Source organism: Triturus cristatus, chromosome 6, assembly GCF_964204655.1.
Source record: "Triturus cristatus chromosome 6, aTriCri1.1, whole genome shotgun sequence".
Taxonomy (NCBI): domain Eukaryota; kingdom Metazoa; phylum Chordata; class Amphibia; order Caudata; family Salamandridae; genus Triturus; species Triturus cristatus.
The window spans coordinates 959,952,741-959,970,793 of NC_140589.1; the positions used below are offsets into that span (position 1 = coordinate 959,952,741).

Genomic DNA, 18,053 nt, shown 5'->3' on the forward strand with positions numbered 1-18,053 from the left:
TTGGATAAGAGCTTGTCCTCAGAAACTATCTCCTGACCTCTTTTCATGTGCACTTCAAAGAGATATTGAAGGAGCGCCTCCATTTCGTCCAAATAGGTCCAATCGAATCGTGCAAGAAGGCCAACAAAGAGGGGCACGTGGCCAGGAACATGGCCGACTAGCAGCTTCTGCTGGAGCTCCGGCAACTGATACAGAATCCTGTGTAAGATCCTGACCTTCAGATCGCCCACAACCCCCTAAAATCAGTGTCAATAGTGTCCCACACAGAGCGGACGACTCCTGAGTTGAATTAGAGCAGCCTGAGAAGTGCGGAGGTGAAAATACATGTAAGGACTGTGTCGACAGGAAGCCGCTCAAAATGGCGGATTGGGGAGACTAGCCGGCGGCGCCCGTCTCGGGGCGAAAGAAGACGATGTGTCCAGCCTCCCTGGGTTGTCTGCCACTACTCCCAACCGGAAAGAAATCCACACCGATGGTAGCAAATAAGTGGGGAGATACAAGCGCCCAAATCAGCAAGAAGCAGGTTTGAGTCCACATACGGGTGAGAGGGACTGTGTGGGTGGTTGCGGGCATTGCAAGAGGCTCACCCCGGTCCCCGACCCGTTCCAGGGGAAGTGCCAGACAAAGAACAGAGAAGGGAAGAGGGACCCTTCCTTCATATGGCAGACTAAACGGCCACTCGCCGGGATGCCTGGTGGGAGACAGCCTGATCACTGCGGCCTCCTGGGGCTCCCCCTGACAGACAGACTAGAGAAAAGGTTCCTGCCCAGAACCACCCCCCCCCTCCCCCCCCCCCCCCCCCCCCACGGAAAGAAAGACTTATGAGGGGGTGAGACTCTACAATAGGCACCTAGGGCGACATACTGGAGAACCGCACAGTCCCCCTCTCCTCCCCCGCTGCCCTTCGGGTAAAACAAAGTGACCAAAGGTGGAGAGGGATAAGAAGAGACTGCACCTACAAAGAAAGGGGACCGTAAAAGTGAAACCCAGGGGAAACTAACAATTAGAGGCCCCCAAGATCCAACCACAGAAGAGGCGTCACAATACCAAGGAAGATCGGTACCCCATGATTGGCCGACTGCAACAACTAACAAAAAGCGTGTGCATTGAGACTATGTAGAACTCACAACAGTGAGGATAGGCCAGAGGCAAACGAAAAGAGAGGTGAGTCTTGGACACCAAACAAGGCTAACAGCACCGGACACAGAACCTGAACAATACAAGTCAGTGGGCCACACATTGGGGCGAACATTATTGATCCCAATTGAAACACAGAAGAGGCTCGTAAACGAGGAGACCAGTAAACTGAGAGATACAGACACTGAGGCACGTGGGTGGGGGAGCAGATGAATAGAGACTCCCCAAGGTGATCGCGAAGATCATACGAGAGGTTCTGCCTGGGATCACTCACCAACAAAGTGTACTGCTGCCCAAGGCGGACATCAGAAACCAATCTTCTATGCCCTCTCTGCGCTGATCAAGACATTCCAGCGACATAGCAGACATTGAAGAATACTGGAACCAGACACCCAAAGGAATCCAACCATAGTAACCTTACTATAGACACCGCCCACTCAAGACACCAAATACCTATCAATTGTTACCAAAAGCCTGGGATAGGAGAGAACTGGGGAAGAAGAGTGGGTGATATCTCTGATCCACTCTACCCTATACAAGTCTATGATGGCGAGAGACAAAAATCCTAAAATGCAAAAACAGAGCAAGATTGACGAATACACAAAAGTATTGCTCCACCACCTGAGACAGAGGGAGAACCTCAGGGACCGCCGGACCACGCGGCCCTCAAAGTGGTCCATGCCTCCAGAGAGGCCACCGAGGGAAAGATGACAGGAATACGATCACAAGTGACCCTACTACGCCAGGATGTGCTTAACGTCTGAGATAGAGAACCCAAGCAGAAACCCGTATTTCAGAAGTAGAAGACACGTCACACAACTTAAAAACTGACGTCTCCAGTTTGAAGGCGGCCATGAGAGAGGCGACATGGAAGGTGGATGAAGCAGAAATTAGGGTAAGGAGAAACAACCTGTGCTTCATTGAATTACCAGAGGGAACAGAGGGCTCGGACCCTGGAGCCTTCCTGTTGGCGTGGTTCAAGGATTCCCTACCGGCCGCAAGCTTCTCATCCTGTTTTATAATCGAACGAGGTCATAGGATGCCGACTGCAAGGCTACCGTCCGGAGGCCCCCCCCCCCCCCCCCCCCCCCCACCCTGGCCACTGACAGCTCGATTTCTAAACTTTCAAGATCGGGACCTGATCCTCAAGAGTTGCGACGAGTGGGTGAAATCAAACATGCTAACAAAAAATTAATAATCTTCCCCGATTACTCACGTGAAGTTCATAAGAAGCGGCGCACAATTGACACAGTAAAAGTGAAGCTAAGAGCCCCACAACTCCAATACATGCTACTTTTCCCAGCCAAACTTAAGGTCCTCTTTTAGGGCAAATGTCACTTCTTCCGCACCCCAAAAGAAGCATGGGTCTGGATTGATGAGCGCCCCCCTCCAAGGCGAGAAATAGGAACTACTGGCTCGACACGCAGACACACTCCGAGAAGGGCAGATCCCAAACAACAAAGGGGAAAAAACGCCTTTCAATAATAATGTGCAGAACCTGCATGGGGACGCCACTCAAGGAGATCCCCAGACACTGGAGAAAGTGCGGATATCAGACTCTGAAGGGGACTCGACACAAGCCAAAGCCAGCAAATTATGCTCCGACCAACTAGACAGTCCCCACTCTGAACTTTCAGATGAGGAGTATCTCGTCGATGCAGACAGTGACCATCCGATCCATAGAAACATTAATTGCCTGGAAAAACCCGACACCGAAAAAGGAAACCCAGAGACGCTACACCAGCAGTCTGGCAAGACAGTGAGGAAAGCTGAGATATGGGCTTAGCCACAGGAAGAAAAACAGTAACCAGCTGAGAAGCCCCCTCCAGACTCTACTACGCTCAGTCTTACTGGGGAAACTTACTTGTTCGAAGTTCATATCCTTTTGCCTGTTTGTGTGATATAATAGAATAGATAGAAAAAGGGGTGAGAGCACAGACCTCTCAGGCTATACCTGCACCAGGTTGTCATGTTGAAAGTTCAAGGGATCGGCATGGGAAGTGGGAGAGTGTGGGGCGGGGGGACAAGTTGAGGGAACAAAAATCTACAAGTAGATTAGCATTTAAGTTTTGTCTTTTTCAGTCAGCAGTAGGAAATTTAGAGTCACAGATAGGGACAAGGGAGAGGAAACTGGTAGGAGAGCCCTCCCGAGCAGGGAGGGAGGAGAGCCCCACAAATAATGGGTGAGGAAGAATACACGGCGTTGACATGGAACGTCAATGGATTAGGAAACAAGGTCAAGAGAGGGCTAGTTACAAGCTATCTCAAGAGGCTCAAGCCCGACATGGTCTTCCTACAGGAGACTCACTTAATGGGCACACATTGCGCTTTTTTGGGTAGGGAGACATACACCACGTTCACACATGCGGGCTTTTCCTCCGGAGCAAGGGGTGTTGCGGTTCTAATTAAGTAAATGCCTCCCTTCCAAATGACGAAAACCTGGAATGAGCCAAATGGGACTTTTGTGGCCGTCCAGGGCACATGGGGATGGTGGGAGCTGAAACTAATCAGCGTTTATGGCGCCCCCTCCCACGACTGCAAACCCAGACATTAGATGCATTGGCTAAAATCCTATTAGAATACGGCCCCTCTAAACACATAATCGGTGATGATTTTAATGACATGAGTGACCCAAATCTAGACCGCATGCACATAAGCATCGGGACTCTCATTCTCACCCCACTGGCTGAATTCACTAACTCCCTGAGACTGCCCAACCTCTGGCGTCGACACCACCAAGAAGCCCGCACCTATTCATAATTCTCTGGGGCACACAGTCTTCTCCAGACTTGACTACCTCTTTGCCCCGGCGGGTGAGATTAAAAAAATATAGAGAGGGTGGAGTACTTAGCAAGCGGAATCTCCAACCACTTTGGCTAACGGTGGGCAGAAGAGGGCACAGACAACGTTCAGACTGGAGGTTGAATGCGTGGGAACTACACGACAAAACACTTCAGGGAGTAATAAAAATTGAGACCGAGCTCTACTTTAGTGAAAATGAGGGCTCAGTGTCCTTGGCGATAACACTATGGGAGGCCTATAAAGTGGTAATATGAGGTAGGATGCAGGATGACATAGTGCCAAAAAGACGTGAGGAGGCTTGCAAAGTACTGACACTGGAAAGAAAGCTCCTACAACGTAGACCTGGACGTGGACACAGCCTGGCTGCGCCAAATCGCACTCGCACGTAGAGAACTCATAGCCCTGACAGAGAGGGAGGTACAGACCCAAATTCAGGCCTCGCATCACTGACTCTGAGTCGGAAGAAAGGGCAGGGAAACTGCTGGCCTGGCTAGGCAGGACAGAAAGAGAGGCAAGGTGGGTGGCCACGATACATGAAAATGAAGATGTACATACCACAGCACACATCACAATGGGGGCGTTTGCCCGCTTCTATAAAGGGCTTTATGATGCCAGGGCACTAGCAGAGAAGTCATATAGTTGCCTACCTTGGAGAAATAGGCACCCCCTCCTTGACCCGAGACCTCCTAGACTGGGATATTAGCCTGACAGAAGTATTAGATGTAATCAACAGACAAAAATCAGGGAAAACCCAGGTCCAAACGGACTGCCGACAGAGTTCTTCAAACAAAATGCTAACCTATTAGGTCCCCATCTTTTAAATATGTGCAACGCAGCACGGGAGGAGGGAACACTTCCCACAGACCTTTGTAATGCTACCGTAGTGGTGATTCACAAACCAGGGAAGCCGCCAGAGCACTGTGGGTTCTATCACCCAATCTCACTGCTTAATGTTGAAACCAAAATTATGGCCTCCATTCTAGTGACTCGACTGCTAGAGGTAATCGCGGCTCTCATCCATAATGATCAATCCGGCTTTATGCTCAAACGAGTCACACGCCTCAACCTCCGTCACTTGGCCAACTGGCTAGAGACAGTAAAAGACAGGCCCGCCCGCATCTATTTCTTTGCCTAGACGCGGAAAAGGCCTTTGACACATTCCACTGACCGTTTATGCGCCAAGTCCTGGTGAAATTTGGATTCGGACAGAGTTTTATCATTTGGGTGGATTTGCTCTAAAATAACCCAAGAGCCAAAGTCCAAGCTAATGGGACACTATAAGCAGATTTTCCAATAAAAAGAGGAACAAGGTAGGGTTGCTCTCTGTCCCCCTTGCTCTTTGCCCTGATATTGGAGCCGCTGGCATGTTCGATCAGAGGCTATCCAGGGATAAGCGGTTTCCGAGACAATGAATGATGCCTTAGAGACAAAAGGATCTCTCTTTATGCAAATGACATCCCACTTTACGTAACTAACCCCAATGAAACACTCCAACTAATACTGCAACTTTTTAAAGAATACGGTGAACATGCAGGATATAGTACAAACTGGGACAATTCAAATCTATACCCCGTGGGAGATACCATTGACAAGCGCACAATACCGGGACATACCCCTGTAAATATGGAGGGATTTAAATACCTTGGACTGTTCATCTCCACTAACAAAGTAGACTGACTACACAATAACATTAAGCGGGATATCGCAGAATTCCAGGAGGACATTGCCAGATAGCGGCGACTCCCTCTGATGTTGCTGGGCAGAGCAGCCACGTATAAAATGACCACTCTCACTAAGCTACTCTACATTTTACAGAACACATACCATAGAGTTTGAGGAGCAATTTTCAATATAATTAATGATGAACTCTGTACGCTATTATGGAATGGTGGTCACCCAAGAGTGGTGTTACAGAGATTACAATGCAACCAGTATAATGGAGGGATCGCACTTCCAGACATACAGTCTTAGGGCCACACACCTCATTGTAATCAATGAATGGGGACATGTAGTGGGAGACCACCCAACGTACGCTCTGGAAAGACTCCAGTTCCAGAAACACACTTATCTCCACTACATTTATAGAGGCTCAGGATCTCTGGCCTGTTGCGCGCCACACAGAGATCGACTGAGGCATGGAAAGGGGCGTAGAGACAAATGCGATGGGACAAAAAGCTGACAAGGGCGACACCATTCTAGGAGGGTAAGTGACTGCCTGAAATATCCGGACTGCAGGGCTTTAAGAAATGGGACATGGTTGGGATCTCTACCATGGGCAACATCTTACTAAGTGGCAACCTAATCCCCTTCTCGCCACTTAAGGCAAATACCAACTCACACATACACAAAAATACAAATACCTGTAATTGCAATATGACTGGTGAGCAGAAATAATAGACACACCAGACATCCCTGAATATGCACCACTCGAGGGTAGGTTATTGCAAGAGGAAATACCTTCCAAGGCAGTTTCTTGGACATACCAAACTTTAATCAATAACATTCTTGATGAACTGAAGTCCCTGCGGTCCAAATAGGAAGACACTACTGGTCCATTAGAAGATATTTATTGGGAAGGGGCCTTGATGCACCCAAAAGAAGTGGCAATTAAGCTATGACTAAGACTGATACAATACAAAATACTAAATAGGGTCTACTTTGATAGGGCCCGACTACACAGCATTGGGAGAGCGGAGTTGCCCAATTACCTACGCTGCACCACAGAACGGGGTACTTGTATACACACTCTATGGGAGTGCCAACATGTTCATAGCTACTGGGTCCAGATAATAAAAGAAATGAATGACATTCTAGAAGTGCAGGTCACCATGGACCCTAAATACATATGGCTTGGAATCTCCATGGAAGTTGACCTTCCCAGGTACAAACTTTTATTATGCAATCTAGGGCTGATAGTTGCCAAAAGGGACATCGCTAGAAAATGGGGCACTTCAGACATGCCCACACTAAAGGAGTGAAGAGCTAGTATGGATTTTTATACGGGAGCTGAGAAGACAACATATGCGACCAGAGGCTGTACCAAAAAGTTTACTAAGATATTTGCTCCATGGCTGAGCTTCTATGGCCTAGAAATAGAAGAGGCGGGAATCAACAACATGCAGCCATCCACACAAGAATAGAATACAATCCGTGACCCCCATCACTCCATACACAAGCGTTAACAGGAAGGAACTACCACTAGGGGAGGGGAAGGGAAGGTGAAGTGATTTCTGGAACATATTCTTGAATACCTGTTTCCTTGGATAGATTACTGAATGTATCGATGCAAAATGGACTGTGTACAAGGATTATTTTACTATTGTAATGGCTGACGTTTTCTTGTTAGTTGAATTGAAAATAATAAAAATATTTTTTGTAAAAAGAAGGCCAACAGAATTAGCTATTCGCCAGTGGTTGACCAATTGGGCGGCTACGTGTTTTCCTGCTGCATCTAAGCATTAGCGAGGGCTAAGGAATAGGGTGCAAGGGGTAAGGGACTTATCCGCTCTCTTGCGTTGTTTAGCTGGAATCGGAGTGTCCATGGCCTCATTGAAAGACAACTGATGTTTTGAGAGTGGAGTAGGGCCCAAAGTGCGTGCAAGGATGTGGCCCGTGTGGGGGTAAAAAACTAAATGGTTACTTACCTGTAGGCGTAGTTTTGCAGCGTGAAGAATTTTCTGGATTCACATGCTGTGCATTATTCCGCTGTCTAGTGGTTGGGTCTGGAACGCCCCTCAAGTGTTAGTCCTTCTTCCTCTTGCTTCCTTTTTTTGTTTGCCATCGTCTGCACGCACCATTTGGTGATTAGTCCAATCTCTCTTGAAGTCACACACCCTTCCCTGAAAGCTTTTAAGTGCGGTTGCCATTTTCATATATTTTCCCAACATCTGTCTTTCTAGCGTTTCGTGGTCTTCCCTTTTATAGTATTTTTTACGTTTGTCTCCATCTGCTCTTTCATCTCTTGGTGAGGTGGGTGGGTTGCATGTGAAGGCAGAAAATTCTTCAAGCTGCAAACTACTCCTACAGGTAGGGAACCATTTTGTTTTGCAGCATGAATCGTTCCTGGATTCCCATGCTGTGCATTGATTTTGTAGCTTTTTTTTATCATTGTGGAGGCTCAGTTAGAGATAAGTTTGAGCTTGTAAATAAATGTTCCAGAACTCTCTGTCCAACTGAATGTCGATGCAGTCGTTTTTTTGTGAACATGTGCACTGATAAGTGGTTGCCATGCATAGGTCTTTTAAAGGAACATTTGGCAGGAAGGCTATTGTAGCTCCTTTCTTCCGCGTCGAGTAAGCGCTTGGTTTAGCTTCTAGTTTTAAGCCCGCTGTCCTGTGACACATCTGGATTTTTTGAGTAATCCACATTGGTATGGTGTTCTTAGTTCCTGTGGAGTGGGGGTGGGGCTAGACCAACAAAAAGAAATATGACCATGCGGTTGAACATAGGCCCCTGCAGCGGATGCCTTTGTCCACTGAACCACCTGGCCCGGCATACACACATCTCTCTCTGTCTCTCTCTGTCTCTCTCTGTCTCTCTCTGTCTCTCTCTGTCTCCCTCTGTCTCCCTCTGTCTCTCTCTGTCTCTCTCTGTCTCTCTCTGTCTCCCTCTGTCTCTCTCTGTCTCCCTCTGTCTGTCTCTCTCTGTCTCTCTCTGTCTCCCTCTCCCTCTCCCTCCGTCTCCCTCTCCCTCTCCCTCTCCCTCTCCCTCTCCCTCTCCCTCTCCCTCTCCCTCTCCCTCTCCCTCTCCCTCTCCCTCTCCCTCTCCCTCTCCCTCTCCCTCTCCCTCTCCCTCCCTCCCTCCCTCTCTGTCTCCCTCTCTCTCTGTCTCCCTCTCTCCCTCCCTCTCGCTCTGTCTCCCTCCCTCCCTCTCGCTCGCTCTGTCTCCCTCCCTCCCTCTCGCTCTGTCTCCCTCCCTCTCTCTCGCTCTGTCTCCCTCCCTCTCTCTCGCTCTGTCTCCCTCCCTCTCTCTCGCTCTGTCTCCCTCTCTCTCGCTCTGTCTCCCTCTCTCTCGCTCTGTCTCCCTCTCCCTCGCTCTGTCTCCCTCTCTCTCGCTCTGTCTCCCTCTCTCTCGCTCTGTCTCCCTCTCTCTCGCTCTGTCTCCCTCTCTCTCGCTCTGTCTCCCTCTCTCTCGCTCTGTCTCCCTCTCTCTCGCTCTGTCTCCCTCTCTCGCTCTGTCTCCCTCTCTCGCTCTGTCTCCCTCTCTCGCTCTGTCTCCCTCTCTCTCGCTCGGTCTCCCTCTCTCTCGCTCTGTCTCCCTCGCTCTGTTTCCCTCTCTCTCGCTCTGTCTCCCTCTCGCTGTCTCCCTCTCCCTCTCGCTGTCTCCCTCTCTCTCTCGCTGTCTCCCTCTCTCTCTCTCGCTGTCTCCCTCTCTCTCTCGCTGTCTCCCTCTCTCTCTCGCTGTCTCCCTCTCTCTCTCGCTGTCTCCCTCTCGCTGTCTCCCTCTCTCTCTCGCTGTCTCCCTCTCTCTCTCTCTCGCTGTCTCCCTCTCTCTCTCTCTCGCGGTCTCCCTCTCTCTCGCGGTCTCCCTCTCTCTCGCGGTCTCCCTCTCTCTCGCGGTCTCCCTCTCTCTCTCGCTGTCTCCCTCTCTCTCTCTCTCGCTGTCTCCCTCTCTCTCGCGGTCTCCCTCTCTCTCGCGGTCTCCCTCTCTCCCTCTCTCTCGCGGTCTCCCTCTCTCTCGCGGTCTCCCTCTCTCTCACGCTCCCTCTCTCTCACGCTCCCTCTCTCTCACGCTCCCTCTCTCTCACGCTCCCTCTCTCTCACGCTCCCTCTCTCTCGCGGTCTCCCTCTCTCTCGCGGTCTCCCTCTCTCTCGCTGTCTCCCTCTCTCTCGCTGTCTCCCTCTCTCTCGCTGTCTCCCTCTCTCTCGCTGTCTCCCTCTCTCTCGCTGTCTCCCTCTCTCTCGCTGTCTCCCTCTCTCTCGCTGTCTCCCTCTCTCTCGCTGTCTCCCTCTCTCTCTCGCTGTCTCCCTCTCTCTCTCGCTGTCTCCCTCTCTCTCTCGCTGTCTCCCTCTCTCTCTCGCTGTCTCCCTCTCTCTCTCTCGCTGTCTCCCTCTCTCTCTCTCGCGGTCTCCCTCTCTCTCGCTGTCTCCCTCTCTCTCGCTGTCTCCCTCTCTCTCTCGCTGTCTCCCTCTCTCTCTCTCGCTGTCTCCCTCTCTCTCTCGCTGTCTCCCTCTCTCTCTCTCGCTGTCTCCCTCTCTCTCTCTCTCGCTGTCTCCCTCTCTCTCGCGGTCTCCCTCTCTCTCGCTGTCTCCCTCTCTCTCGCTGTCTCCCTCTCTCTCGCTGTCTCCCTCCCTCTGTCTGTCTCCCACCCTCTGTCTGTCTCTGTCTCCCTCCCTCTGTCTCCCCCTGACTCCCTCCCTCTGTCTCCCTCTGCATCCCTGTCTCCCTCCCTCTCTCTCTGTCTCCTGCATAGAGGTCACTTCATCAGAAGCAAAAATAGTGCCTTTAAGTAGCATATATTATCTCAACAACTATACTTTCAATTGTGTTCTGAATTGCGGTCCTCTGTCACCCTCTGTCACCTCACCCCGCGTGAGTGTCAGCCCGGGCTGAGACAGCTTCCCGGGAACACACACAGTCGCACTGAGTTCTTCACAGGTCTTTAAAAGACCATTCACTTGTTAATGAGGCTTTGTTGTATTTCACCTCTTCTTAGCGCCCCTGCATCTCCACTCAGTCAGAGTGGAGATGCAGGGGCGCTAAGAAGAGGTGAAATACAACAAAGCCTCATTAACAAGTGAATGGTCTTTAAAAGGATCGCCCGGCCCCCATAGAGCAGAGTCCGCGCTGCTGCAGCCGGCGGTGTTTGACACTCATAAAAAAAACAACAACAAAAAACACAGGCACGATGTCTGCAAGGTCCGCGGGCCACCAAGGAAGGCATGCCGGGCCGCGGGCCGTACTACGAGTACACGTGGTCTAGCATGTGTGTGAGGTATCGAATAACTGAAGTGTCCCTTGACCTGTCCTGTAAGAGGCCAGATATATGGCACCACTTTGAGTATCTCTCACAATTGGCTGTGTAGCATTTCCTTGTTGTCAGTCTTCTTGCTTCTCTGAGGACTAAGCAAAAAAAGGGGGGGGCAGAATGGGCTTTTGGGAAGAAGGTCCAGCTAAGTTTGCCCTAAAGTATACAACAAAAAGAATTGACGAAGCTGTTCCTACGTCGAGTCGGCTGGTGCAATACCCGACGGGTATTAAAATAGGGGGGAGTGCTACCCCTGATGAGGCAGTGTAGATAACTTAGAACATAACCCTGAGTTACCAACACTCCACCTCACAACCTTTTAACTAGGTGAGGTGGCATCATAATAAACTTGTTGAGATAGCACTCCCCCCTATTTTAATTAATAATCACCAATTGTTCATCTACATCATTCAAGAGCCCCCATACTCCCACTTTACCTATCGGCTGTATTGGATCAAAAGATCTCCATAAGAGTGCTCTCCAAACAAGAGCCCGTCGGGTATTGCACCAGCCGACTCGACGTAGGAGCAGCCCGATGATGTTACATTACATCCTGAGGGGTACGTAATTCACGATATCCCGAAGGCTGTGTGAGGGTTCCAATATCCAAATATAATATCCACTCTACATGGTCCGTCCCTTTCACTTTAGGAACAGCTTCGTCAATTCTTTTTGTTGTATTCTCTGAGGACTGCCATTGATTCCTCAGGAAGTCCTAGGTGTCCAAACTCGATGTCTTCAGGAGCCATGCTGCTACACTTTGTGTGCTCGGTTCTCGGTGGAGAACCTAACCTCCCTGCATGGAGTGCAAATCTTGTAACGATGCTAGTCTCTGCACATTGTTGTGTGCCATCTCTATCAGGCCTGAGAACTAGGTCTACCTCGCCCACTGTAGAGTGAGGAGTATCAAAGTAATTTGCGATGGTCTGCATTTGTTGATTACTAATGAGAACAGTAGGTTCGGTGGGGGGAGGGGGTCGTAAAGAATAAGAAAATCTCCCTGAGCAGTCTTTCGGCAGTGCATTCCCCATAGAGTGTCGGGATGAATGTCAGGACGCAAAGGATTGGCATTTTGCGTTCTCTGGTGTTGCAAAAAGGTCTATTTCTGGAGTTCCCCATCTTCTGAAGACCTTCTTGATTACTGTTTGATTCAGTTCCCACTCGTGTGAGGTGGAGGCTTGTCTGCTCAGCTAGTCCGCTTCCACATTGTCTTTCCATGGTAGATGTATTGCTTATTTGTCTCTGGATGGCCCACCTCCAGATCCTTTGTGCTAGCATTGAAAGGACAAATGATTTTGTTCCTCCGGTTTGTTGTGTTGTCCATTTGAATTAGTAATGATTTTCCAAGTAGATGTTTCTGAAAGGCTTTTAAGGCCAGGAACACTCTTTTCAGCTCCAGCACATTTATGTGTTGTGCTGCCTCTTTTCTCCAGATTCCTGATGGACAAGTTACTTACCTTCGGTAACGCCTTATCTGGTAGAGACATGATCTAACCGCAGATTCCTCACCCTTGAACTTCTAAGCGTCATGCTGGATAAGGAATATTTTTCTTAACAGAACCCCCTGCGTGCCAGTAGGTGGCGTTGGTCAACTCCATGTGACATCAGTACTTTCCACACCAGATGCATGAAGCCATGAAATGACTGTTAAAAAAAATGAACAACTAGGGCCCCCAATGGGAACATGCCTGACACTTAAAAACAGTTCTGCAATGCGGGGAGGATGGGAGATATAGGAAATGGGAACACCACGCTGAAGAGCAGTGGTGGATGCCTTTGTCCTGGTTGAATGGGCCTTAAGCCCTTCAAGGGGGTGGGGGGGGGGGGGGTGTCTCTCTTTGCCAAGGTGTAACAGATTTTTATACAGAGGATAACTCATCAGGATATAACACTCTTCTGAACAGCACAGCCTTTCTTTGCACTCACGTATCCTATAAAGAGTTGGTCATCCACCCGGAACCCTCTGGTTCGATCGAGGTAGAACAATAACCCTCTTTTTAGGTCCAGACAATGGAGACGCTCCTCTTCCTTGAAGAGTGCGGGCTTCATAGAAGGTGGGCAGGGTAACAGACTGTCCCAGAAGGAAGGGTGTTACCCACCTTAGGCAGAAAAAATGCCCTAGTCTGGAGTACCACTTGGCCCGGAAAGATAGTCAGGTAAGGAGGCTGTGAAGAAAATGCCTGCAGTTCACTTACGCTCCTGACGGAGGTTATTGCCACTAAAAAAACAGTCTTGATGGTGAGCAACTGCAGAGGGCAGTTATGCAGCGGCTCAAACAGTGCAAACATCAGAAAAGTGAGAACCAAATTAAGGTCTCACTGTGGCATAATAAAAAGTGAAGAAGGAAGCAAGTGAGTTAACCCCTACAAGAATCTCTGCACCAGAGAAGATTTGAAAAGGGAGGGCTGATCAGGCAGCCGAAGAAAGAGCCGAAAGATAGCCTTTCAATGTGCCCAGAGAAGAGCCCTGCTGAGCCAAAGAAAGTTTAAACAGAAGGACTTCAGATAATGGGTCAATAGGCTGGCCTGTACAATATTTTAAAATTTGTTCACTCGGCAGGCATATAACTATTTTGTGGAGGGATGCTTGGCTGCCAAGATAACCTCACAGACTTCAGGAGGAAGGCTGAAAGCTGTCATCTGTCGCTGCTCAATCTCCACGTAAGGGGGCAGAGAGTGGACAGCTTCGGGTGCAGAACCTTGCCCTTCTGCTGTGACAGAAGATTCTCCCGAAGGGGCAGCCTGACCGGAGGATCGATGCTCATGTCTAGAAGCTTGGGATACCAAACTCTCCATGCCAAGTCCAGAGCCACAAGAATGACTTGTGCCCGGTCTCTCCTGATCTTCTTGAGCACGCTGGGCAGGAGTGGTATTGTCAGGAAGTCGTATAGGAGGCCTGAGCTCTACTCGGGTTGCCGAGCGAGGGCCGCTATGTTAACTCCAACGTAAAACAGCTGAAATTGCGCTTTCCCTTCGGAGGTGAACAGATGTAACTAAGGCTCTACCCACCCCTGAAAGAGACCTTGAGCCACCTCTGGATGGAGACGCCATTTGTGATCCGCAAGGAACCTTCGGCTGAGTTTGTCTGCCCTTGCGTTTAGAGAACCTACCAGTTGTTGAACCACCAGGGAAATGCCCTGTTGTTCCAGCAGGGCCTCTTGACAAAGAGTCCACAACCCCACCGTGCCCTGTTTGTTGCTGTACCACATGGCAGTGGTGTTGTCTATGAACACATGTACAAGCCTTCCCTTTATGGACGGTAAAAAAGCTTTCAGTGCATGTCTGATCGCCCGAAGCTCCAAGAGATTGATATGGAGCTTGGCTTCCACCGGAGACCAGAGTCCTCTGATCTCCACCTCCCCAAGATGGCCACCCCATCCCAGAAGGGACGCTTCCGTCACTACTGTGAGATATGGGTGGGGAAGTGAAAGGGGTCTGCCCTTGAACCAATCACGGTCTGTTAGCCACCACTGCATGTCTCTCGCAGTGCTCTCTGAAATCTGAACCAGGTCGGTGAGATTTCCTCGATGCTGTGCCCATTGGAACTTCAGGTCCCGCTGCAGAGCCCACATGTGCCACAGTGCATAGGTCACTAGCAGGATGCAAGAGGTCATAAGGCCCAACAGCCTCAGAGTCATTTTCACCGGAATCCAGGATAGAGGCTGACACATCGGTATCATAGCCTGAATATCCTTGACTCGCCGTTTGGGAGGATAGGCCCAAAACTGCACCGTGTCCAGAACCGCTCCAATGAAAGGGAGCGTCTGAGAGGGGGTCAGGTGTGACTTCGGCACGTTGGCAGTGAACCCCAGCGAATGCAGGAGGTTCGCCGAAGTCTGAAGGTGGGAGACAACTGGTTGAGGCGAACCCGCCTTCAACAACCAGTTGTCAAGATTGGGAATTACTGGAACCCCTGATCTCCGCAGATGGGCTGCAACCAACACCATCACCTTTGTGAACACCCGAGGGGCGCCGGTGAGGCCAAAGGGGAGCACCACAAATTGAAAGTGCTCATGGCCCACCGTGAACCGCAGGTAGCGACGATGGGCAGGCAAGATGGGGATATGAAAATAAGCATTCTGCAAGTCCAGCGCTACCATCTAGTCTCCTGGGTCCAAGGCAGACAGGACCTGAGCAAGAGTGAGCATCTTGAATTTCTCCTTTTTGAGGAAGTAATTGAGGGCTCTGAGGTGTAGGGTAGGATGAAGGCCTGCGTCCTTCTTTCGGACCAGAAAGTAGCGGGAATAGCAACCACTGCATACTTTGGGCCCGGGAACCCTCTCTATGGCTCCCTTGGTCAAGAGAGTCTAGACTTCCTCGCCGAGTAAAGCAAGGTGATCCTCCTTCAGCCGATCGTACACTGAGGCATAGATGGAGGAGCAGTCTTGAAGGGGAGGGAATAGCCCCTTCGGACTATTTGCAACACCCACCTGTCCGATGTAATGTCTCGCCGGTTGTAGAGATGATGGCATACTCTGCCACCGACTGGCCGAAAGTGATCCTGTGGGAATTGGACTAGGAAGGTTTTGCAGTGGAGGAGGGGATTGTGGCTTGGCTCAACTTCTGGTTTCCCGACTCAAGGGGCCAGGGTGAACTGCGTCCACGGCCCGCATGGGTTGCTGAACTTGCGGGGTGCACTGGCAGGAATAGGGTTAGTGCAGCTGATAGCCCCTTCCGTAGCCACAAAAGGAGTGACAATCGGATGAGGCCCTAGGGGTTGTGGCTGTTTCTTCTAAAGGGCTTCTTAAAATTCCTATGAGAAATTGCTTAGGGAAAAAGCATTTTGGGACAATCCTTTTCCACGGTCCCTGATTCACAGATCGCCCTGAAATTTTCCAGGGAGGAGCGGAGTAGGATGAACTTTTGTTTTCGTAACTTTTGGGAAGATTCTTCAAATAGCGCTGACGTTACTTGCAAAACAAAAAACACTCTTCCCATGGATACTCTGACTTAACTAGAACTACACAGAAGCTATTGGCACTGTGTAATATTAATATATATTTGAATTTAAATATAAAACCATTGGCTAGCGTTAGCCGTAGAATATAACAAAAGGTATGGTGCCATAACTTAAGAGTCCTGAACTGGTTTGGAGGCTGGATGGGTCATATGCCATAAAATACTATAAAAACTATAAAACCATGGGGAAGCTGCTGAAAGAATTTAACAGTTTGTGTGACTCCGATTTCTCCATCACTCCGAATATTCCTTAGGTAGAATCATGTCCCTTGCTGTTCATACTCATGTGCATACGTTTATTTGAAAATCTATTTCACAGGTGCCATAAGTCACAACAGCAAAACACAGCCAGATCATGAACAAGTGTGATATAGACAAATGGTATAGAACGAGTTGATATACAAGTTGGATACCTTTCCCTACAAAATTTTGAATTAGTGTACAAAGTAATGATTACACATTATAACAAATATAGTGGGCCATCAGTTTAAGTAGAAAAGACAGACATTCACACCATGGGGCTTGGATAAAACATTTAACAAACTATAAAAGTTTCTTATATGGTGGTCTCTTAACAGGTAATATTCAATTGAAATTTTGAGTTGGTAAGTAGACAAATAATTGCAGAAAGCTTTTAGGCAGGGAAAGCATAACCCAAATACAAATATGTTTCCAATGAAATCAAAGGGATCACTTTAGATGTAGAATATTATCCCTAAAATATTAGAAATCAAATTCAGTAACATCTAATCATTAATTCCTCAACAACTCAATTCTAGGGAGGGAGTCCAAACATTTGAAAAACAAGATGACAAAATATATTTTAACAACTTCAAATAACACAAAATACTTGAGACTTACTTAAAATAGATTCACAGTCCCATTTTTCTCCTGGTTCCTCAATAACCAATGTTTCCATTTCTTCATTTTCTTCAGATGATTCATCTTCATGTGCAAGGGCATCAAGACCGTCTCTGGGCTCTAGATCTTCAAGTTTCACACAACTTTAGGGAAGTCACAAGAACATACAACTCAGATTAATTATGCAGTGAGCTAGACATTGATATTCCTAACTCTGGAGCTAATCAGCAATAGTGTCTCCCTTGTTGAACCAACTTTATCTTCTGTGAAACAGCTTTGATCGAGGAGTACCTAGAGGCGCCTGGATATATAATGTAAATGAAATGGTTTTTTTTTAGTGCAACTAAAGAAGGTTTTAAATTACTCACAATACGGCATACGAAAATTGTAACATGGTAGCATGTATTCATAGCAAAATAACAAAAAAAGGAAAATGCAAGCAAGGAAAGCCCGAACAGAAAGAATTCTCTTACGAGAACCTTTTAAACAGACAGATAATTGTTAAGCATCTGGTCAGAATCTCAAAACTCTGGGAAGTCTATTTGGAAGTGTTCCTTCATACCATATGGATAACATATATTTGCCAGAGAAAACAGACTTGTCCAAAAACCCAAAGTCACTGGTACAATTATCAACTTGAGACACAAATCACTGGGGGAACTTTATATGCCATAGCCAATAATAAACAGTGAAAGAGAGTGCAGATTCCCAGAAGATGAAGGGGAGTGCTGACAAAAGCACATCCCTACAATTAAATGGCAGTCACAATCTTTACTAGCTGGAGCCTACAGATCAGTCCATGTGGGAGCTCTGAATTTAAGCCTTACTACACTCTAAATACACTGAAAAGAAGGCACAGATTAATATTTTAGATCACGTAGGGCATGTAAGGATTTCACTGTATGCTCTCAATCCCAATCTGACAAATAGGAGTGCATATGATGGGTTATACTGCTACCTGTCCAGCAGGATCGGCTGAAGGTGCAGATATATCTTTGCAGGTGGGATCAGGGATGCTGAGTGGTGCATCAGCTTGCATAGTTCTGTGGAAGGATTGCCAGGGTCTTGTCTGTTGGTGTGAGAAGCAATGTGAGAAGTTGGCCTGGTATATGCTGTTCACTAGTTAAAGTGACCACCTTGTACCATGCCAAGCAACCCTTATGGTGTGGTTGTAAGTCAACCTTTTCAGACTAGCTGCCCTAGTGGTAGCGTAGGCTAAGCAGTCTTTGAGGCTAAACTCGTTAAAGCATGTTAAGCAGGCTGTTTTACCATATGTAACCCCCCTTTATACCAATGAAAGGACACCACACAGATATATATTCAAAATA

The 18,053-nt window shown here is 48.5% G+C and overlaps 1 protein-coding gene across 1 annotated transcript in view; it reads right to left on the reverse strand.

Annotated features, from left to right (window-relative positions):
- The window catches only part of LTV1 (LTV1 ribosome biogenesis factor), a 212,566-nt gene that overhangs the window by 75,526 nt on the left and 118,987 nt on the right, over positions 1-18,053 (reverse strand). The window contains exon 8 of the mRNA XM_085611659.1: positions 16,726-16,868. Coding sequence (XP_085467785.1) covers positions 16,726-16,868 — 143 coding nt within the window. The remainder of the gene's footprint in view (positions 1-16,725; positions 16,869-18,053) is intronic.